This window comes from Leptodactylus fuscus, chromosome 7, assembly GCF_031893055.1.
Source record: "Leptodactylus fuscus isolate aLepFus1 chromosome 7, aLepFus1.hap2, whole genome shotgun sequence".
Taxonomy (NCBI): domain Eukaryota; kingdom Metazoa; phylum Chordata; class Amphibia; order Anura; family Leptodactylidae; genus Leptodactylus; species Leptodactylus fuscus.
The window spans coordinates 127,856,878-127,882,226 of NC_134271.1; the positions used below are offsets into that span (position 1 = coordinate 127,856,878).

General features: G+C 42.2%; 2 protein-coding genes across 2 annotated transcripts in view; one reads left to right on the forward strand and one right to left on the reverse strand.

The window, feature by feature from the left end:
* The window catches only part of INAFM2 (InaF motif containing 2), a 184,561-nt gene that overhangs the window by 64,521 nt on the left and 94,691 nt on the right, over window positions 1-25,349 (forward strand). The window lies entirely within an intron of this gene.
* Window positions 731-25,028, reverse strand: DISP2 (dispatched RND transporter family member 2). The gene is made up of 8 exons (XM_075283027.1): window positions 24,775-25,028; window positions 13,747-14,187; window positions 13,130-13,159; window positions 11,382-11,505; window positions 8,605-8,720; window positions 7,745-7,863; window positions 6,320-6,417; window positions 731-4,331 (listed from the first exon to the last, which is right to left on the reverse strand). The coding sequence occupies exons 1-8, from the start codon at window positions 24,840-24,842 to the stop codon at window positions 957-959; spliced, it is 4,371 nt and encodes a 1,456-aa protein (XP_075139128.1). The 5' UTR covers window positions 24,843-25,028; the 3' UTR covers window positions 731-956.

Consider the following 25,349-nt stretch of genomic DNA (forward strand, 5'->3'; position numbering starts at 1 on the left):
CAAGGGATAGTCAAAAATACAAGCCGGGTCTAAAAACCAAGAAACATATGGAATACAAACAGACAGGGAATCAGACTGAGCAGGGGGACCAGGAAACACAAAGTGAATGGCTGGCAAGGATCCATGCCTGGGTGGGGACTGAGAGCAAGGAAAAGATTAACCCTTAATGACCTAAGCACACCCAATAGAACTCCTAACACGTCTCCCAGGGAGACGCTGCGCAGCAAGGAGACCGCGGCGACTCCGTATCCTGACAGCCCATGTATATAAGGCACATACTATGTTGGCTAAGATTTAGAAACCATCAATATGGGGGAGACTATATAGTGGTTGACCTATTCAGCTATGGCTTTCTCTAAAGTTGCCTGTACACAGTAGTCTAAAATTGATCAAAATGGACAATTGCGACCAAGCAAGTTATCTTTCCACCAGAAGAACTATCTCAATTCAGATTTCTTCTTCTGGAGTAGAGATAGCTTTCATACAGTTTTCCCATAGAGCATTGCCGGTAAGAAAGTCTCCAAACACCAGCTGGATCTACTCTACTTCATTCCCTCCCCGTCCCATAGATAAATCAATGATACAAACATAAAACACCCAAAACATATATCAGGGATCCGCTGGCATGTCTGTAAAACCATAGAGTTATGAAGGTCCTTGGTGAACCCTACCATAATATAATAGTCTGGTTGTCTAGAACATGGTCCCTAACCTTATTTCTAACCGTATTGTACCTTTTCTGTCCCATTCACTCTTGGTAGACAGACAAATGTGTCCCCTTTATACTTTGCACATAGTTCCTGGTGCTTCCTATGATAGTTTTCGCCCGATACTCCAGTTCCTGAAGGTAATTGAGAAGTGATGGCCTTTAGGTAGGTAACACAAGAGTCTATTCTTACCAGTACCTACAAGACATTGGACACTTAGAAACACCTTGAAAATAACATATGGACTTTTCAGCTAACACAGCCAGAACTATGGTCATTAGTCCTCTTAATCCAGACGTCAGGCATATCTGGTTTGCTGTTAGGTAGAACGACCGGTGGGTCACTGTCTTGGTTTGACTGGATTTTCCATAGCATATTAGTCTGTTTTGAGGACGTAGGGGAATCAAACACGGTTTCCCTTAGAGCCAACCTTAACGTTTCCCTCTTCCCATTCATATGCCCCCGTTCACTGTGACAAGGAGAATCGGGTACGTTGAGAAAATCAGGCGAGCAGCTTGTTGAGTCGGCCAGTTTCGAGCTCTGGTCAAAATCACTAAGACAAGTTTCATTTGAGTCAAGGGCGTCAAAGGAGCTACCCATGGAACAGAGGCACCTGGAATATTCAAACATATGGACATTTATCTCCGGGGAATATTGCACAGGACTGGTGCTTTTAGGACTTTCCAAAGCACTTGATTGTGAGTTATGTACATGGACATGATCCACCACAGATCCATTCCAAGTCTTATTGTTCAGTCTCTGGTAATTGCATTGGCTGCAAGACTGATCTGACTTCTTGGTCTTGTCTTCAAAGCTACTTTGTCTGTATGGAGAAGAGGTTTGCAAAGCTGAGCATTGATTAAAACCCTTTTGCCCAATTGTATTACCCTGGAAATCCTGAGCTTCTTCTTTGTGCTGAGATCCGATTCGGTGGCACCTATTCTCTGACAACTGCATATCTTCAGACAGAATGGATGGGCGTTTGGAGAGCTTACTGGTTGTGGTGCTGTTGTCAAAACTATCACTTAAGTTCCTGGCTAAAGGCTGAAGCTCATATTGCTCGTTTTCTGTGTTTGATTCTTGAACTTTCCTTAATCTGCTCTGTTTCTCGTTCCCACCGCAAGCATAGGTGCCATTCAACCTTGGATCATTAGGACAGTCCTTTAAGACATTGGTACAAGGCCACAAGATTTGTCCACAGTTCTTTTCCGGGCCAAAGAAGCAGCAAAGTGACTGGAAAAAGAAAGTGGCAAAGCCGCAGCTAATGCATTTAATCATCATGATAAATATTCCCAGTTTCCGGTATGCCAACACCGTTGCCGGCAACATTATGACCCCAGCAGAAAACATGGTGGAGGCTCCCATTGCACTGGCACAACTCATTTGCTTTAAAGAGAATGCCACCCGGCTGAGGCGGTCAGAATGGGGGCACAAATGATAGGAAATGCAATAATTTACTGTGAAGTCAACAGACAGGCCAACCGCGGCTGCAACGAACAGGGATTCCACTACATTTAATTGCCACTCCAAAAGAACCAAGAGACCAACAGTAACCAGAACCGAGCCTCCGACCGCCGCAACGGAAAATAGACTTAGCAAGACGTTCCATGTCGTTAGAAGAAGGACTACAAATGAAATTGCTATGGCAAAGCCTGTTATCATCATGATCTCGGTACTCAACGTATGCTGGAGGTTAAACAGAGAAAGGTTACTGGTGAACCATCCATTCTGCAGCCCACGAGGAGCATTTTTTAACTCATTCATGAGCCAATTGTTTAAGGTATTGTAGAATTTCTTGGATTTGCTATAATTGAAGCTATAATGATATGTCGTCTTGAATTCCAGAACCAAGGCGGTGAGGTTACCTTCAGCGTCAAATCTGGGTCCAATATCGTACTCATCAGCGCTGCTGGTTCTTTGTTCCGTCACCATCATTTTTATGCAGTGGAGCAGTAAATCACTTGAATAGGGAAATGTGAATTGGTTACAACATAGAATATGGTTTTGGTCGCTCTGCGAGCATTGCCGACTTTCCATCCACCTGTGGAAATCTTCCATGAAGCAGATGTTTGGCTTTTTATCCTGATCGGAAAAGTAAAAACTTTGGTTTCTCACCTTTTGACAAAGTTCCATCAGCCATCTCTGATCATCGGCACTGTGGATGCTAAAAGTAGTATCCCTGATGAGAGTCCCATTGGTCCCCGGATTAAGATGGTCTCCATTATCCACAGGCTTAATGCCCCATATAAGCGTAATTGGCATATGTTGACCTTCTCCGTGTTCTTGACGTTCAAACATGAATTGGTGGCAGTATTCGGCGTCATATCTCTCAAAGGGATGGCTCAGCCGAAACACCTGAACTGAAGACATATCTGAAGATGGCAGCTTTAATTTTGGGCTGACGCAAGCAATATAGGCGCCACCCGCCGCCAGCGCTGCAAACCAACAAATCCAGATATACCGAAACTTTATCACTCCACATGGAAGGAGCTTCTCAAAAAGTAGTTTGGAGGTTTCTGACATGGTGCTGTGCACACTCTTAAGTTTTTGGTAAAAATTAAAAACTCTCTTATGTCCATTGCTGTTCCAGTAATCCTCAGACTTGTACGCGCAGTTGACACTAATGTATCTCTCATAAAGGACCATGGTGGCGGGCAGCCACGTAATCATGAACGCCATGTTGACTAGTACAGACGTTCCCATGTAAATGGAAAAGCAACGAATTGAGGTAATGCTACTCAGGTAACTGGCATAGAAAGCAGCCGCGGTGGTCAAACACGATACTAACATAAGATATATAAAATGGTGCATAGTTTGTTTGACCCATTGTAACATGCCAGCTGCCGAGTGTTGTATTTTGCTGAGATTCCACAGGTCGAAGAAGACAAAAGTATGATTTGCACAAATACTACTGAGGATGATAACAGCAATGAGGTTCACAAAGGGAAAGAAAGTCATTCTGAAGATCAGCTTGTATATAAAGAAGGAAATCATCAATGACCCAACAACCGACATCAGGACCATAAAAGTGATAAAAAAGGAGTGTAGGTAAAAAGACATACTTAGAAAAATGGCCAATATCGCCAGGATGGGATACACAGTATCCAAAACAAGGTAGTGCTGGAAAAGTTTCTGCTTTAGCCCTAAATCCATCCCAGTGATGGCTGTGAAATTATCAATGAGATCCCAGGGCTCTAAGTTGTCCGCATAAATGTCCATCATCGATGAACCTTTTTTGGCTGGTAAAAACAACAAGCTGTATTTCAGAGATGGGACCTGGTAATCTGTGGTTTGGGGGCTTAAAAAGTCCCTGTCGACTAGAAAATGGAGCAGCTGATAAACCGCGCTGGATCGGGTGCACTTTTCAGGCACTTTGGCACACTGGGAATGTTTTTCTCTCTCTGAACGTGAACCTATGCAGGAAGGGGTGAGGGCTCCTCGGTGGTAATCTTGTGCACAGGAACGCAGAAGAACCAACGTGTGAGAAATGTCGCTCTGTGTGATTTCCTGGCAAGAAGACCGGTTGTACAATACGGATATGTAGTTTCCGAGAGACCAGCTAGGACAGCATTCCTTGTTGTTACTGCGTTCACACAGCTCCGAGAAGGTGGGATGTGAACGGATCTGCAAAGAAAACAAGAGACACTGATGTCAAGAAAATGGACTGGCTTCAGACACACATACGAGCAATGCAATTTTTTTGTGTGTACACAGTCCGTATGCCCATGGTGAAGATAATCTGGAGCTCAAATAGCTTCAATGGTCAGCATGTCCATGACATCCACAGTACGGCATAGTGATTGTGCATGCTGCAGGTTTTTCCAACACAGGCATTGGGTCTATGTGGAAAATTGGTGATGTGAATTGTAATATGCACTATTATGGGAAAGTCCCTGTGAAGTCTTTTTTACAGTATTGGCCCAAACCCAGAATTATTACATTATCTATCTATCTATCTATCTATCTATCTATCTATCTATCTATCTATCTATCTACAGTCCTATGAAAAAGTTTGGGCACCCCTATTAATCTTAATCATTTTTAGTTCTAAATATTTTGGTGTTTGCAGCAGCCATTTCAGTTTGATATATCTAATAACTGATGGACACAGTAATATTTCAGGATTGAAATGAGGTTTATTGTACTAACAGAAAATGCGCAATATGCATTAAACCAAAATTTGACCGATGCAAAAATATGGGCACCTCAACAGAAAAGTGACATTAATATTTAGTACATCCTCCTTTTGCAAAGATAACAGCCTCTAGTCGCTTCCTGTAGCTTTTAATCAGTTCCTGGATCCTGGATGAAGGTATTTTGGACCATTTCTTTCTACAAAACAATTCAAGTTCAGTTAAGTTTGATGGTCGCCGAACATGGACAGCCCGCTCTCAAATGATCTGAAAACAAAGATTGTTCAACATAGTTGTTCAGGGGAAGGATACAAAACGTTGTCTCAGAGATTTAACCTGTCAGTTTCCACTGTGAGGAACATAGTAAGGAAATGGAAGACCACAGGGACAGTTCTTGTTAAGCCCAGAAGTGGCAGGCCAAGAAAAATATCAGAAAGGCAGAGAAGAAGAATGGTGAAAACAGTCAAGGACAATCCACAGACCACTTCCAAAGAGCTGCAGCATCATCTTGCTGCAGATGGTGTCACTGTGCATCAGTCAGCAATACAGCGCACTTTGCACAAGGAGAAGCTGTATGGGAGAGTGATGAGAAAGAAGCCGTTTCTGCACGTACGCCACAAATAGAGTTGCCTGAGGTATGCAAAAGCACATTTGGACAAGGCAGCTTCATTTTGGAAACAAAGATTGAGTTGTTTGGTTATAAAAAAAAAGGCGTTATGCATGGCGTCCAAAAAGAAACAGCATTCCAAGAAAAACACATGCTACCCACTGTAAAATTTGGTGGAGGTTCCATCATGCTTTGGGGCTGTGTGGCCAATGCCGGCATCGGGAATCTTGTTAAAGTTGAGGGTCGCATGGATTCCACTCAGTATCAGCAGATTCTTGAGAATAATGTTCAAGAATCAGTGACGAAGTTGAAGTTACGCCGGGGATGGATATTTCAGCAAGACAATGATCCAAAACACTGCTCCAAATCAACTCAGGCATTCATGAAGAGGAACAATTACAATGTTCTGGAATGGCCATCCCAGTCCCCAGACCTGAATATCATTGAACATCTGTGGGATGATTTGAAGCGGGCTGTCCATGCTCGGCGACCATCTAACTTAACTGAACTTGAATTGTTTGTCCAAAATACCTTCATCCAGGATCCAGGAACTGATTAAAAGCTACAGGAAGCGACTAGAGGCTGTTATCTTTGCAAAAGGAGGATCTACTAAATATTAATGTCACTTTTCTGTTGAGGTGCCCATACTTTTGCACCGGTCAAATTTTGGTTTAATGCATATTGCGCATTTTCTGTTAGTACAATAAACCTCATTTCAATCCTGAAATATTACTGTGTCCATCAGTTATTAGATATATCAAACTGAAATGGCTGTAGCAAATACCAAAATATTTAGAACTAAAAATGATTAAGATTAATAGGGGTGCCCAAACTTTTTCATAGGACTGTATCTATCTATCTATGGTACTGACCTTCTCTTTTTCTATACGGCACATGGATTGGATTGCTTGCAGGTTCCATAGACTTCCTGCGGTTTTGGACATGAATACAAGCTGCGAATAGCTTTTTGCTTAAAAAAAAAAGAAAAGACACATTTTTACTGACTATTATCTTAATGATCAATGAATTTTATTTTAAGCAATGAACAATATTAGAAAGAAACAGTCAAGATTAAAAGGAGTCTGTCAGCAGTACATTGGTTATAAACCTAATCCCAGTACCTTGTAGAGATGATTCCACAGATTCCAAATATATCTCTGTTATTCCGCTTTGGAGACTCATTTTCATGTAAATTGCTGTTTTATATATATATATGCAAATTAGTGGAAAAGTGCTTTGCTAGGAAATCTATGGTTTTCCCATTCATTTTCATATAAATAAAGCTACAATGTACATAATAATGGGGCACCAAAACTGAATGACAGAGGTATATTTGGAAACTGTAGAATCCCATCTACAAGGTGCTGGGATTAGGTTTGTATTCAATTTACTGCTGACAGACTCCCTTTACAGAAAATACACTTGTCACAGACAAGACTGATAGATTCTACTAGAAATGTAACTAAAGAATAGAATAAACTAGAATATTTATTGATCCCAAAGAGAACTCTGGTGAAAAACCTCAGCTTGGACACCCATGTGCAACCTTAGCAGCATTTACATTTCCTTTCCCTTAGCCATACCCTTGATTTACATCTGTGTTTGTTAATCCGTTCATGGGAGTCTGCATGGGGATCCCCCGAACGGACTCCCGAACGCATTTGCAATCGGTGTGCAGTGAAAGCACATGAACCCCATAGACTATAATGGGGTCTGTGTGCTTTCGCAAGATCTCCGCATGAGTCATCTACAGAAAAGTAGATTGTGAAGTACTGTCCTGTCCGCATGTTCCATGCAGAGATCTTGCGACAAGCACACGGACCCCATTATAGTCTATGGGGTCTGTGTGCTTTCACTGTACAGCGCTTGCAAATGCATTCGGTATTCTGTTCAGGGGGGTCCCCATACGGACTCCCCGAACGGATTACCGACACAGATGTGGACGAGGCCTTAGTCAGGACAACTTCATATTGAGGCACACATAGACTTGCACAGAAAGAGAGGGGCTTTTGGTCTACACTTTATTCCAAGGAGCAGTGTATCCTTTTACATATAGTGGCACTATGTAGGCCACAGCCATGTGGTGGCGGAACAACGAGAGGGTGCATTTGGTTAAAAAATGGCAGTGATTGAAAACTCCTTGTCATCTTTGTCCCCTATATGTATCTTTGGCCTAAAAGACACATTGGTTTGGTTGCAGGGCCCAGTTATGGATTTGTGTTGCATAAAACACTAATACTATTATATCTTTGCATCGAATATATTTAAGGTTTACGTTGCATCAATATAAGACTTACATGGGGGTCCACAGAAAAAGCCATCCACCCCATCCTTCTGTTCTACCATCCTTCGGTGACGGGTGTCTCTTTTGGCTATTTGAAACAACTTCTCATTTCTTCTGCTGAAATCATCCAAGCTGACAAAATACAGACAGACAAATATTAGATTACATTACAATTGTCAGTTTTGGCTGTATTAGGCCGATCAGATAGTTCTTACAAATGTACAGACTTGGGATCCTGCAAATACGGCTAATATGATGTGTAATATGAATGCATCGGGTGATCCTGTCCTTGTACATTTACATGGTCAAGTATTACACAACATCTGGTCCATAGTTAGAATAACAGCCTGGCTAATAATTATACAGGTGAATACAATGTAGATACAGCCCAAAGATGTAGTCATGGAGAACGGTATAGTTGATTATTAACCATAGAAACGGTATTATGGGTATACATTGGCAGAGCTTTCCTTAATGCTGTTCTTGACATATGTGAACATGTTGGTAACCTATCCTTGATATTAGATTAGTGGGGATTTGACACCCAGCACTCTACGGTCAAATGTTGTGGCCTCTTCAGTACAAACCAAGAACAGCGCTGTACATTTCTAGTGGCCATGCTTGGTATTGCATCTCAGCCTGCCTTCACCTGACTGGGACTCAGCTACGAACAGGCCATGTGACTGATGAATGGCCCGTGAAGTGGAAGCAGAGCTCACCAAAGCGCCACTGCCGCTCAGTCTATGGCGATCCTGGGCGTCGGAGCTCAGCTAATCTAATGATTGCTAAACTAGCCTTTGTCCTGCAAAACCTCTTTAGGCAAAGGCCCTACATAGTAGAAAAAAATGCAGCAAAAATCTAATTCTACTATACCTGCTTTTCTCACCATGGGGATACACAGACAAAACCTTTCTGTAGCCAGTGCTGCTCTGGATATTCTTCCAGGTTGTCAATTTCCTTCCAATGTCAGTGTCTCTGGGCTCAAAACCCTGCAAAGTACCAAAAAGGTTAAATATTGAAAAATATTGCATTTCAGCAAGTGTTTAGCGACACTAGTCTTTGTCATTCATAGGGGAATGAAGGGGATCTAGTGCTCACTGGGATCTACTATAGCCCACACCTAATATATTGGGATGGTTGATGTGCACCTCTATTAACTTACACCGGAAAATGATAAATTAAAGGGAATGTGTCATCATAAAATATTTATTGGATCAAGTTCTGCTAAAGGGGTTGTGGTATTATGGACACTTATGCCCTATCTACAGGACATTGGTAAGTGTTCAATCGCTGGTGGCCCAAATGGTTACCCCAGTGATCAGGACAAAAGGCCCCTAAAGTCTCCTTGTGAATACTGTAGAGTGCTAGTGTACTTGCGTGACAGTCACTCCATTTAATGTGGTTGTTGGGACTGTAACTACTGGGGTAGCAGTGGCCCCATTTGCTTACTGATCCTCGCTCCTGCTCACAGTCACCAGTGCTTCCCCTTCTGTGGAAGTAGCTGTGATCAGAAGAGGGGGGATCGATAAGTATGGCCGCGGGCCCGCGAACCCCACAAACACCGCTATCATTATACTCGGAGGTCTTTTCAAACCCCCCGAGTGTAATGGGTGTACACAGTGGGCATAATATTGTGTGCAGGGGCCACTATGGGACATAACACTGTGTGAAGGGGCCACTATGGGGTATAATACTGTGTGCAGGGGCCACTATGGGACATAATACTGTGTGCAGGGGCCACTATGGGATGTAATACTGTGTGCAGGGGCCACTATGGGGCATAATACTGTGTGCAGGGGCCACTATGGGGGATAATACTTTGTGCAGAGGCCACTATGGGGCATAATACTGTGTGCAGGGGCCACTATGGGGTATAATACTGTGTGCAGGAGCCACTATGGGGCATAATACTGTGTGTAGGGACCACTATGGGACATAATACTGTGTGCAGGAGCCACCATGGGTCATAATACTGTGTGCAGGGGCCACTATGGGACATAATACTGTGTGTAGGGGCCACTATGGGACATAATACTGTGTGTAGGGACCACTATGGGACATAATACTGTGTGCAGGGGCCACCATGGGTCATAATACTGTGTGCAGGGGCCACTATGGGGCATAATACTGTGTGCAGGGGCCACTATGGGGCATAATACTGTGTGTAGGGACCACTATGGGACATAATACTGTGTGCAGGGGCCACCATGGGTCATAATACTGTGTACAGGGGCCACTATGGGGCATAATACTGTGTGTAGGGGCCACTATGGGGCATAATACTGTGTGTAGGGACCACTATGGGACATAATACTGTGTGCAGGGGCCACCATGGGTCATAATACTGTGTGCAGGGGCCACTATGGGACATAATACTGTGTGCAGTGGCCACTATGGGGCATAATACTGTGTGCAGGGGCCACTATGGGACATAATACTGTGTGCAGTGGCCACTATGGGGCATAATACCGTGTGAAAGGGCCACTAAGGGGTATAATACTGTGTGCAGGGGCCACTATGGGGCTTAATACTGTGTTCAGGGGCCATTGTGAGGCATAGTACAGTGTGCAGGAGCCACTATGGGGCATAGAGCGCGCAGGAATGTGTGTGTGTGTGGGGGGGGGGGGGTCGGGGTCTTCAGTGTCAGTCGGGAGGGGGGGCATGTCAAAAGTTTGGTGACGTCCCACATGTCATGTGTGCTGTGAAGCAGGCTCGGCTCAAGTGACGTCTCTTCCATCATTCCATCATGCCAAATGTTCGCCTTGAGGCCCCCCCATTCCTAGTTACACCACTGGCATGCCCACAATACTCTACTGTACAATTCATTTGGACAGGTTCATTAAAAATGTATTACATTTTTCTTTTAGTTCATTTTAATAATTCTGCCCCCATCTCTAGTCTACAGGTTCCCGTGGGCCATTTGACTGTGAATATCTGAAATTGATGTCAGCAAGAAGGCAGCTCAGGAAAGATGGCCGCCCCAACAATCAAAAATCCCCCATTCTCCTATCTGGTAGAGACCTGAGCGGTCGTTCCCCGCCAACCTGCTTGTCTTCCCCTATTCTGTGGATAGGGAATAACTAGCTGATATAGGAAAACCTCTTTAATTAATATACAATTTGGACTCTCTTTTGTCTTAGAAACGGTCCATATATCTGGAATGTTTTCCTATATATAATATATATACATTATGTAATACTGTATATATATATATTGGAAAACATTCCAGATATATGGACCATATCTATATATATATATGAGACAAACAAACACCAAATGTAATATGAACAGGGCCTTAAATGGAGATCATGAGACTTCCCATTCCAATGTGGTCATTTCATTCTTATGTGAAGTCACAACCATTTATAGACCCTCGTCCAAAATATCACATCACCATATTTCCTTCCCATGTTTTATGATTGTTATATGTGGTTTGCACGTCTTGTATCTCTAGCTGCTGTTCATTCCTAGTACAATGACATATAACTGTATGTCCCCTTTTATGCCCTAGCAGGTCCCATAAATAACTGAAGGGTTAACCTATACATTGTGAATAGGCGCTGTATACATTGGCTAGTATTATTATCAGAAACATGTCTGCTTTCTATCCTAAGCCTCTAACGTGTCGTTTCCAGCTGGAGAGCGCTCACCATCAAAGGGTTGGAAAAGTCTGGCATGGGTCCAACCAGTAGGCCTGCCAAAGTACACACCAATATAAGAAGCAAACAGACTGCCAAGACGGGTAGAGGCCAGTCACTTATCAGCTGAGAATAACTGCAAGCAAATCACAAGAACATGAATATTTTATACTAAAAATGACAGCTATTAATAAGAGATGATATGTATTTATCCCTGGTACTATATATACACTCATTGAGATAAAAATAAAAAATACCGCACCCCGAGAGAAATATTGGATTGCTGGAAAGCTCGGCATGCAGATATGTGAATGATTATACAGTAGACCCTGAGTCTATAATCTTCCTTTGCTGCCCTATATGAAGGCTCCCTGAGGCTACTTTTGGGTAGCGTATCTCTTAGTGTTGACCGTTACATATGCCTCTACAGTGAACTCAAAGACACCTTCCCCAAATGAAATACTTGATGAGATGGGGCGCATTATTGGACAGAGACAGAGGATGGCCATCAGAAAGGATTGTTTGACCATAGCACTGTTTCCTTGTCCAACATCCAGACACCTCCATTACACACCCTTGTATTTTGGCCACCATTTTTATGTGTTTATCAGAAGAAAATATGGCCTTTGTTTGCAGTGGTGTCGTGAAGGAGAAACCTAGTCAGCTACAGAGCGGGACAGTATTCAGGTTCTGTTTGGGATTTGGATATGGAGGCCTTGTGGTCAGCACATCCGTCTTGCCTTTGCTGTGGACTGACACATTGCCCTAACTGCTGTTGTGATGACCTGGGGAGCCATCTTATACAGCAGGAGGTTACCCCATAGGGCTCCATCAGAATACAATACTTCCTTGGCCTGCCTGGTCAGCACATATATCACCAATTTTGCATTTATGGGATCACTGGGCATACCAGCTTTAGCAACCTACACATGTGCAGATTCTACAAACCCAGCAGCAACACCTATGGGTAAAAGTGCCACAGGATACGATGCAGAACCTGTATACCTCCATGTCCAACTGTATCTCATCTTGTGTCCAATAGGGTACTAAAGCCTCCATGCAATTGTACAATTTTCTCCAATAAACTTCTATTGCTCTAAAATTGTAGTCACTTACATATATCATCATTACAGTCACAGATAGACAGATTTATTCTATTCCAACAACTCCATCTTGGGGTATTATATTTTTTTTGTCAATGACTATATATAGGTCCTGTTTACAATAGTCTCCATATGTTACAGTCCTGAGGCCTATCTGGGTTAGAAAACCCATTTTATACTGTCTTAGCAATGTTCTATTAGATTTTAATAGACTATAGAAGTTCCCTCTTTAGGTGTTCTTAGCTATTGCAGAGCATCTGTGAACTCAATTATTTTAATGGGCGCCATGTAATGCTCTACTTCTCCTGAAGTGGCACTGCAAGAAACTAGATCACTTTCTACTGGGCTCCATGACAGTTTCCAGCTGATCGCTGAGGGTCCCACAAGTGTCATCACTTTATTGGAGGACTCTTCTAACAAAAAGGATTATCCAAATCCAATAGCCTCTTAATGTTATCCAGATTACGCATGCTACTGAGCAAAGTGTTAGGTGTTAGGATTATTTGGAAAATTGCTTAATCTTTTTATATGCCTTGGTTCAATGTTTTTCTTGTTAGGAGACCTGCTATAAACTTCTATCTGATCCTGGAAGTCATAAACGGCTCGGACAGTGAAAGCTATGCAGATGCAGTATATAGATGGATATTTCATACATACCTTTTTGGCATCCTGAATGCTTTATCATGTCTTCAAAATAATAAAACACAATATTAGTATGGGCAATTCCTGGTGTTATAAAGAAATAAAGCAATGAAATACCATGTAATAGGCAATCCAAAATGCAATAAAAGCCAAGGCATATATCCATGTGAACAAATAGTAAGGCCTCGTTCACATCTGCGTCAGTAATCCGTTCGGGGGAGTCCGCATGGGGACCCCCTCGAACGGACTACCGAAGCGGTGTGCAGTGAAAGCACATGGACCCCATATAATATAATGGGGTCCCTGTGCTTGCCGCGAGATCTCTGCAAGGAACATGCGGACAGGAAAGTAGTTCACAATCTACTTTTCTGTCTGCATGATTCGTGCGGGCAACACACGGCAATCACACGGACCCCAATATAGTCTATGGGATCCGTGTGCTTTCACTGCATACTACTTGAAAATGCGGACTTGAGTCCATGCGGACTCCCCCGAACAGATTACCAACTACAGATGTGAACCAAGGGTAACCTACAACTAGCATATACTATAGTACGTGGAGGGAACCTAATACAGGTTTTGTACTGGGGTCTAGGAGCCTTAAGTGACTCCCCTATTTGTAGCCTATTTACCTTACGGTTACTACATGATGTTGCATTGTCTGGGTTGCCCTCTGGTCATTGGTCCACTGCTTCCAGATACAGTCCGTGGTCTGCTGTGAGACATCCGTAGAAGTATTAACACTGGAGTGATGAGAGCACAGTGTTTTCCTATCTTCATGCCCCGGTAGTTGTGGTGCGGTGTAACTTAGTTTGCATTCTTGGTGACTGCAATGGCAGCACTTTTGATGTTGACGTGCGTCACATCCACGGGGTGACAGCTGACCATTGGACCTGTTCATTGAAGGTTGGTGGTAGTGACTAGATGTAGACAGATGGTCCTTGGTGCAGTTGGGTGACTCTTTCAGAAAGCAGTGGTGGACCTTCTGCAGAGCTTCGGTGTTTGGTGTTATGTTACCCAGCTCTATCTTCTCTTTTCCATTGTCTTCATAATTTTCTTCATCTATTAGATTCCTGAGAAGTAAGGACATACAAAAAGTTGAATTTTTGTTCAGTTTTATTTGGCTAGGGCTACATCTAGAATTACTAGATAAAATCGCTATGATGTCACGGTCCATAGGAGTATATATAAACCACCATATCACTGCATAGTCCCAGATCCACTTGACCCAGTTCATCTCGACACAGTTTGGGTACCATGTGGTGTGTTTTCCACTGTAGACAGTACCTTCTTCATGTAAATCTCATCAATATTTGGCGTGCCCTGGAAGTGATGGTCCGGCCCCCACAGAGCCCTGATCTCATCATCATCCAGTCTGTCTTGGATGACATGAAGAGACAGACGAACTGGAGCAAACCTACATCCACAGAAGATCTGGGCTTAGTTCTCCAAGATGGCGGGAACAACCTCCCTGCAGAGTTCCTTCAAAAACTATACTGAGAAGAATTGATGGACGGCAAAGGGCAAAGGTCACACCAAATATTGATGGAACTATCCCTAGTCTTAGGGACTAGGGAGTAGCATGAAACCATGACCTGTTTGGGGGTATCTATGAACAGTAGGACCCCATGACTATCATTCGGATCAGTAAACAGTAGCAGTCAGTCTTTCCGTCATAGGATTGTAGGGTAATGACTTATATTTTTAATATTCACTTTTTACACGTATACTTGAGTTTTGCAGCTTGCCACGGTTTATCTATTTCAGGGCTGATGACACAGATATTTCTATGGGTCTTTAGATGGATTTGTACAATGACTGTACATGCAGAGTTATCAGGCGCTGCATCAGCCATGGGAGTCGCGGCTGCTCTGGGACAAGCCATCTCATGTCTGTGCACGACTTTAATTATCATCCATATTAATTGAAGTACTCAGTGTAATTAAACATTACTAAACCTTCCGCCAGTGGGACATGACTGTTTCTCGGCAGCTCTGGTTTAACCACTAATCCGCTGACATCCTGGCTTTATGTGATGAGACAGCTCAGTGCTTGGGAATCTACATCTGCCTGGTAATAAACTGAACGAAAGGGATTTTTAGAGGAAATAAACAATCCCAAAACTGTAATCTCTTCCTTCTGGTCTATCTGTAATTATATAACTGCTGCCGTCCTGTGAGGAAGCAAGTGACCATGTCCAAATGTCTTATTAGGTGGTATGGCCGGCATAGAATCACTGTGATATGCACTGTATGCATTATTGTCATTAACTCTGATATCACAATGTAAAGTATGCTGTGACATCACTGTGTGCAAAATCCCAATAATGTGACATCACTGCGTGCATCATTTCTGTACTGTGACATCACTGTGTGCATGATCCCTAAAATGTGACATCACTGTGTGCCTTTGTGTCCACTTTCAAGGTGCAAATGCCTTAGTAAATATGGGCCACTATGTGCACTATGTAATTACGGTACTGTAACATGCCTTTGTGCATTATTTTGACCTCTTTGTCTCAAGTGGTTAGCATGGTGTCTATCATGGAGTTTGTATGTTTTCCCCAAGTTTGTGTGGCTTTCTTACAGGTACTCCAGTTTCCTCCCACACTCCAAAGACATATTGATAGGGAATTTACTGCACTATTTCATTAGGGAATTAGTGCATTATTTTATTACTGTGACATCACTGTGTGTATTATCCCTGTACTGTGATATCACTGTGTGTATTATCTCTGTACTGTGACATCACTGTGTGTATTATCCCTGTACTGTGACATCACTGTGTGTATTATCTCTGTACTGTGACATCACTGTGTGTATTATCCCTGTACTGTGACATCACTGTGTGTATTATCCCTGTACTGTGACATCACTGTATGTATTATCCCTGTACTGTGACATCACTGTGTGTATTATCCTGTACTGTGACATCACTGTGTGTATTATCCCTGTACTGTGACATCACTGTGTGTATTATCCCTGTACTGTGACATCACTGTATGTATTATCCCTGTACTGTGACATCACTGTGTGTATTATCCTGTACTGTGACATCACTGTGTGTATTATCCCTGTACTGTGACATCACTGTGTGTATTATCTCTGTACTGTGACATCACTGTGTGTATTATCTCTGTACTGTGACATCACTGTGTGTATTATCCCTGTACTGTGACATCACTGTGTGTATTATCTCTGTACTGTGACATCACTGTGTGTATTATCTCTGTACTGTGACATCACTGTGTGTATTATCCCTGTACTGTGACATCACTGTGTGTATTATCCCTGTACTGTGACATCACTGTGTGTATTATCCCTGTACTGTGACATCACTGTGTGTATTATTCCTGTACTGTGACATCACTGTGTGTATTATCTCTGTACTGTGACATCGCTGTGTGTATTATCCCTGTACTGTGACATCACTGTGTGTATTATCCCTGTACTGTGACATCACTGTGTGTATTATCCTGTACTGTGACATCACTGTGTGTATTATCCCTGTACTGTGACATCACTGTGTGTATTATCTCTGTACTGTGACATCACTATGTGTATTATCCCTGTACTGTGACATCACTGTGTGTATTATCCTGTACTGTGACATCACTATGTGTATTATCCCTGTACTGTGACATCACTGTGTGTATTATCCCTGTACTGTGACATCACTGTGTGTATTATCCCTGTACTGTGACATCACTATGTGTATTATCCCTGTACTGTGACATCACTGTATGTATTAGCCCTGTACTGTGACATCACTATGTGTATTATCCCTGTACTGTGACATCACTGTATGTATTAGCCCTGTACTGTGACATCACTATGTGTATTATCCCTGTACTGTGACATCACTGTGTGTATTATCCTGTACTGTGACATCACTATGTGTATTATCCCTGTACTGTGACATCACTGTGTGTATTATCCCTGTACTGTGACATCACTGTGTGTATTATCCCTGTACTGTGACATCACTATGTGTATTATCCCTGTACTGTGACATCACTGTGTGTATTATCTCTGTACTGTGACATCACTGTATGTATTAGCCCTGTACTGTGACATCACTATGTGTATTATCCCTGTACTGTGACATCACTGTGTGTATTATCCTGTACTGTGACATCACTATGTGTATTATCCCTGTACTGTGACATCACTGTATGTATTAGCCCTGTACTGTGACATCACTATGTGTATTATCCCTGTACTGTGACATCACTGTGTGTATTATCCTGTACTGTGACATCACTATGTGTATTATCCCTGTACTGTGACATCACTGTGTGTATTATCCCTGTACTGTGACATCACTGTGTGTATTATCCCTGTACTGTGACATCACTGTGTGTATTATCTCTGTACTGTGACATCACTGTGTGTATTATCTCTGTACTGTGACATCACTGTGTGTATTATCTCTGTACTGTGACATCACTGTGTGTATTATCTCTGTACTGTGACATCACTGTGTGTATTATCTCTGTACTGTGACATCACTGTGTGTATTATCCCTGTACTGTGACATCACTGTGTGTATTATCACTGTACTGTGACATCACTGTGTATTATCCCTGTACTGTGACATCACTGTGTGTATTATCACTGTACTGTGACATCACTGTGTGTATTATCTCTGTACTGTGACATCACTGTGTGTATTATCCCTGTACTGTGACATCACTGTGTGTATTATCTCTGTACTGTGACATCACTGTGTGTATTATCCCTGTACTGTGACATCACTGTGTGTATTATCCCTGTACTGTGACATCACTGTGTGTATTATCCCTGTACTGTGACATCACTGTGTGTATTATCACTGTACTGTGACATCACTGTGTGTATTATCTCTGTACTGTGACATCACTGTGTGTATTATCTCTGCACTGTGACATCACTGTGTGTATTATCTCTGTACTGTGACATCACTGTGTGTATTATCCCTGTACTGTGACATCACTGTGTGTATTATCTCTGTACTGTGACATCACTGTGTGTATTATCCCTGTACTGTGACATCACTGTGTGTATTATCTCTGTACTGTGACATCACTGTGTGTATTATCTCTGTACTGTGACATCACTGTGTGTATTATCCCTGTACCGTGACATCACTGTGTGTATTATCCCTGTACTGTGACATCACTGTGTGTATTATCCTGTACTGTGACATCACTGTGTGTATTATCCCTGTACTGTGACATCACTGTGTGTATTATCTCTGTACTGTGACATCACTGTGTGTATTATCCCTGTACTGTGACATCACTGTGTGTATTATCTCTGTACTGTGACATCACTGTGTGTATTATCCCTGTACTGTGACATCACTGTGTGTATTATCCTGTACTGTGACATCACTGTGTGTATTATCCCTGTACTGTGACATCACTGTGTGTATTATCCTGTACTATGACATCACTGTGTGTATTATCCCTGTACTGTGACATCACTGTGTGTATTATCCTGTACTATGACATCACTGTGTGTATTATCTCTGTACTGTGACATCACTGTGTGTATTATCCCTGTACTGTGACATCACTGTGTGTATTATCTCTGCACTGTGACATCACTGTGTGTATTATCTCTGTACTGTGACATCACTGTGTGTATTATCCCTGTACTGTGACATCACTGTGTGTATTAGCCCTGTACTGTGACATCACTGTGTATTATCCTGTACTGTGACATCACTGTGTGTATTATCTCTGTACTGTGACATCACTGTGTGTATTATCCCTGTACTGTGACATCACTGTGTGTATTATCCCTGTACTGTGACATCACTGTGTGTATTATCCCTGTACTGTGACATCACTGTGTGTATTATCCTGTACTGTGACATCACTGTGTGTATTATCCCTGTACTGTGACATCACTGTGTGTATTATCCCTGTACTGCAAAATGACTGTGAATAATTACGCTTCCAATGACCGTTTTTCACCTGAGGGGCCGTTTTCCCAGATCCCTCATGCATTACAATATATAGAGGGCTCCATGAAAACAACAACAATATAGCACAACCTATAATTTGATGGTCCGTGACAATGGTGTTGATAAACTGACCAAGGCCTAGGAACAATGACAAAAACATGGATCTAACTGGCAATAAAGCACAGCCAACATCATGGGTCTTATATAAGCCTGGAGGCTGCTCTCCGTGTGAACAGGTGCGTGTAAAGAGAACAGTTACATACAAGGCAAAGAGGAGGAACAGAGTAATTGGGAGCATCCTAGCAACTGCAAACCATAGAGGACGGCTATGGCTAAAAAAAAGAGAAAAATGAAACAGACACATGTTTCTTCCAAGACGACCAAATGCCACCCCATGCAGAGTTCAGCCATATAGAGCTCAGCCTATTTCTGTATGTATACTGAATGGGGAATGTCCCGTACCAGACCAAAATGTAGTTCCATACTGAGGTTGGGTGTCAGAGGTCGGGCGTCAGAGGTCAGATGTCGGGTATCAAAAGTCAGGTGTCAGAGTTGTGAACGACCATTAATGTGACTCCGATTTCGGAGGAAGTCCTAATATGGACACTGTATTCCCCTTGTAATGCCAGAAGTTGTTTTTCAGGAGCATTTCACATTCTGGATGAGATCTTAAAGCCTTGTAACATGCCAGGCAACTGCTCGGCTCATTTACCGCCATGCGCTTGAAAACTGTAATTAAGATCTGATTCTTCCTCTGCACACAGATAAAAATAACTCACATTCGAGGGAAGATGTTTAGACCTGATTTAGATTCTTAACCACTTGAGGACGCAGTTATTTCCAGTCTTTAAATATCGTCATCGATTTTTCGTGTTAGACTTCATTTTTGCAGCATGCGTAGTTTTTTTTAAAATGGCAAAATCTCTTGTACAGAAAAATATTTTCTTGGAGCAAAACAGCATTGTTAGTTCTGTTTACAGTGCTCATCTACACGCGTATGGTTATGGTGATACTACATTTCTATTGCTTTTTAATACTTTTTGGGTAATGACTTTTTTTAAAAGGCTTGTATTTATGGGACGTGATATAGTTTTCATCAGTACTAGTTGGGGTCAATGTGACTTTTTCAACACAATTTCTTTTCAGGGCAAACTAAAAACAGTAATTCAGGCAGGTTTCAGGGTTTGGGGTTTTTGTTTTACAGTTTTCACCATATTGGATAAATAATACATTATTTTATGGCATTAGTTGTTATCGTTGTGACAATATCAATTATATGCGTACTTTATTTTTTTATATCCACAACTGTTAGTGGCCTCCCATTCATTCATATTTACAATCCCTTGGGTCCCAGTTACCATGAAGATTTGTCCATGACATGTCTGTGCACACAAGCTTTCCATCATTCCCATCCTCTGTTGGTTCCCCCACATAGCATTTATGTCTACAGAATCCCACCATGACTATATGCTGCTGACCAATTGTTGTTTTACCATGAAAAAGTTGATTTTCTCCTTTCTGACACTGGCAGGCTGTGTATCATAAATCTTCTCACTCCGGCACACCAGAGGGCAGGGGTAATACATTTAGGGTAAGTTCGCACAGGTTTTTTGGACTGGAACCCGCCTCAGGTTCCGTTCCAAAATACGGGTAGTCGTGATTAAATACCGGTGCAAAATCCTGACCAAAAATCTCCGTGTGAACTTATCCTTACAATACACAGATTATCAACGATCAAAGTAAATTAGAAAGAGTATCAATGACATTTATACAACCTGGTGTGTTGAGGGTGACCTACAGGCGCTCTTGGCCTTGGTCTAGTCACAACTGCATTCACTGTGACCTATATAGTTATGCCAGTGGTTGGACACATACCCCATGTGCACCGGTTATGGTAGCCATAGGTCTGACATGCACCACTCCCAGAGTAGACACAGACATTTACAACCTTTGTAAAGGAAGCCAGAGGAATAAATCTGAAGAGTGGGAAGGGAAATGATCTGATAAAAGACCTAAGAGCTCAGGGAGTGAGCACATAACCGGAAAAGATAAATGGTTTACTTTACGGAAAATGAGCGGGTTAAGTAAATAGCCATATACATCGCACACGTAAGGGCTATAGTCTGGGGATGTTTGTGGAGGCTACTGTGGATTTCTTACACTGACAGCTGATCCTACTGTCGATAACCGAGTCCTTAACAATTATATACATCATGGAAAAGTACAATCTAACCCATGATCTTACATTATATTATATGTCGGGTTAATAGACACAACTTTTACTTACAGATGTATCAAGCCTGACCTCGTATGATAACGTATATTACAACAGAATGTTATGGCGCTCAAAACACAGAGAAACAAGCTTGATTTATTGATGTATATATTACAAAGAACTGAATTATATACAGTATGTATTCCTACATGGAACTGAATTATATACAGTATGTATTCCTACATGGAACTGAATTATATACAGTATGTATTCCTACATGGAACTGAATTATATATGGATTTGTTTCATGGAAATATGGTAATTTATGTATGTGCTTATTTAGATATTTATTTAATATGAGGAATTGACTTATATATGTTTTCATGGAACGGAATATTAAAACTGATTTACATATGTACTTATTAGGAATATATCAAATGGAACTAAATTATTGATGCATTGATTACAAGGAACTGGATTATATATGTATTTGTTACATGGAAATTATTTCTATATGTACTTAAGATATGTATTTATTACAAGGAATTGAATTAGATATGTATGGGAAGACCGAGTAGATGGTGGTGGACTATGTCAGTGGAGATATGCTCCAAAACCTGTGGACATCCAGGGGACGGGCATTAAGATAGTCAGGACCTATAAGTACCTGGGTGTGCGCCTCAATAATAAACTAGACTGGGCTGACCACCTGGAGGGGCTGCACAGAAAGGGCCACAGCAGACTCTACCTGCTCAGGAGGCTGAGGGCCTTTAGAGTCCAAGGGGAACTTCTTAGGGCCTTTTTCAACTTGGTAGTGGGATCAGCCATCTTTTTCGGAGTGGCCTGCTGGGGGAGCAGTATATAATAGACTTGACAGGCTGATCAGAAGGGCCAGCTCTGTCCTGGGGAGCCCCCTGGACCCAGTACAGGTGGAGGATGACAGAAGGATACTGTCCGTGGTGACCTCCATGTGGGAGATCAACTCCCACCCCATGTATGGGACCATGACAGCACTGGGCAAGTACTGTCAGTGACCGACTGCTTCATCCCAAGTGTGAGAAGGAGCTATCGGAGGTCCTTCCTCCCAACCACGATCAGGCTGTACAATCAGTATCAGCCTAAGCGAAGATCACTCCGCACAGAAAACTAAATGATCCTGAAGTTGTGATATTCCTCCTACTGTTTTCTTTCCTTTATCTTTTTATCTGTACCTACTGTCACCAGAATGCCTCTGCTTTTTGTATTTTTGGATTATTATTGTACTATCCATGCTGCTGTAATACACTGAAATTCCGCATAGTGGGACTATTATTGGCTTATCTTATCTAATGTATGTATCATATGAAAAATCCTTGACAAGTGAAAAAAATGGTAAGCACACAAGCACATTACTGCTCCATTCACATGGAGTCCCTATCCCAAGTGGGCCCAGCTACTATAGGGCCCGATGAAGGTACACCATTAGCCTTATGGTTAAAGTGGCCATGGGCACCTCAGAGACGCAATCTTGGCATGCAGATGGATTTACATGGCAGGTAGGACTCGTATGAAGGCCCCAAGAACTGACACCTTAGTTTTAAACTGACAGGTATAATACACTGAATACAGAAGTACGGATGTTGCCGTCTTCAACCTGAATCAGATAACTCTCTGCTCCATGAAGACTCACTGTGCCATTGAAAGCAATGGAAAAATGTAGATTTAAAGTGTTTAGTAACTGTTTACTTAATGCATTGAAAGTCAAGTTAAACTTGCCTACTGCATCTGTATTGCAGTGATTCGCCATCATACAAGCACATGACAAGCAATCTATTATGCCTTGGATGCTAGTTTCCTGGCCGGTCCTAATCTTTTCATGCCCTTCTAGGCCGAAAGTGAATTTATGAGGGTAGGGGATAAGTCGGCCCATTAGATTTACTATAACTAAGACCAAAGAACTGGCTTGAGTTACGCCAAAAATCTGCCCCAATCTCTGATTGACTTAATTTCTGAGGCCTGGTACTTCCCTGTGGTGGGACAAAACTATTCACAGGCTGGGGCAACACGGTGGCTTAGTGGTTAGCACTGCAGCCTTGCAGCGCTGGAGTCCTGGGTTCAAATCCTGCCAAGGGCAACATCTGCAAGGAGTTTGTATCTTCTCCCCGTGTTTGTGTGGGTTTCCTCCCATACTCCAAAGACATACTTACAATCCACATTTAAAATAAAAAAAAACAAAAAACTATTCTGGAAAACTAATAACTACCTATAAAAATGATTTTGCCTGCACTGTCAATGACATAAAAATATTATAAAGCATTGCCAAATCGCTGACCTGAGCTATAAAGGTGTCACCTTGCTTAACCCACAACATGGTCAAATAAATAAATAAATATATATATATATATATATATATATATATGTACAGCAACTACAGTTCATCCTGCAAAAAACAGGTTCTCATACAGTTTAGCTGGTAGATAAAAAGTTATGGAGCTCTAAATATGGCATCACAAAAACATTTTAATTGACATGCATTTATTGTATATATGTAAGAAAACTATAAATTTGGTATCAGCTTAATCGTATTGACTTGTAGAATGACGTGAATATGTCGCTACATGGTGAACACTAGAACAACAAAATCTAAAAGACAATTATGGACCAAATATAATACATTTTTTCAGTACAATGTATGTACCGCCATATTATGGCATTCAAAATACAATTTATCCCACAAAAAACAAGCCCTTGTTGATAGGGATTATCTATAATGCTGTACATAGTATCCCAGACGTGATGCACCCTGATATTTGCATTTCAAAATGGGTAGCATACTATATTATCAAACCGGTAGCATACTATATCATCCCACCGGTAGCATGCTATATCATCCCACCGGTAGCATGCTATATCATCACACCGGTAGCATGCTATATCATCACACCGGTAGCATACTATATCATCACACCGGTAGCATACTATATCATCCCACCGGTAGCATACTATATCATCACACCGGTAGCATACTATATCATCACACCGATAGCATACTATATCATCACACCGGTAGCATACTATATCATCACACCGGTAGCATACTATATCATCCCACCGGTAGCATGCTATATCATCCCACCGGTAGCATACTATATCATACACATTACCGGATACCGACTGGATTATATGACACATACCATGTGGGCAGATGGAAAGATGAAAGTGCTAATAACACATTTCCTATACAGGAGGTGAACAGAAAGGGATAATGGGATGTAAGTGAAATGGATGGGTAATAGACCACAGGCAAGTGAGAAAATGAATATAATGATTGAATATGGCAGGGATTAGGACTTGCAGAAAGTGATATTGATGGCAGAGAGCTTTTATTGGAGGATCACTGGTGAGTCCAGGGAATGGAGATGACAAGAAAGCAGGATGGTTGGCGATACATGGCAGGGACCACATCTCGCAGATGGTGGATCATGCATAATGTTGGGGGAATTGCTCTTGCTACCTGGGTTCCTCCCTTTGGCTGTCACTGCTGCCACCAGCATGTTCCTCCTGGCAATGGCGTCTGTCCATAGTGTTTGCAAACAGGTTCAAATCCAAGGCTGTGTGGAGGAAGTCTAGGCTGAGATTGGCAGATGTGAGGGCTCATCCATGAGCTCTGCAGCCCCTCAGGTTTCTGGACATGCCCCCTCTCCTGGGGTAATCCTGATTGCTTTCCAGAGGATAATGGTGCTGGGAGCTGTCCAGCATCTGTGCTGCTGTAATTGCCACTCACTGGCCAGTATGTTGTGTGCTGCACATCCTGCCAGCCTCTGTGTGCATGCGTGGTAGAGGCATGGAGGAGGAGGAGGAGGGAGCATTCAGCTGGAGGCAAGCAGCCCCATTGCTAACCTCAGAGACAGAGCTGCAGCCTATCACACACAGCAAGGTCACCCTACCAATATCATGGAGCAGGGGGATAACATGAGACTATGGCAGGAGGGTGGGGGGCTAACAGACACCATTACCTAGAAAGGAGGGGGGCAGCATGTATGTATGCCTCTTACCTGTAACTAGTAATACTAGATTGTATTGGAAGGA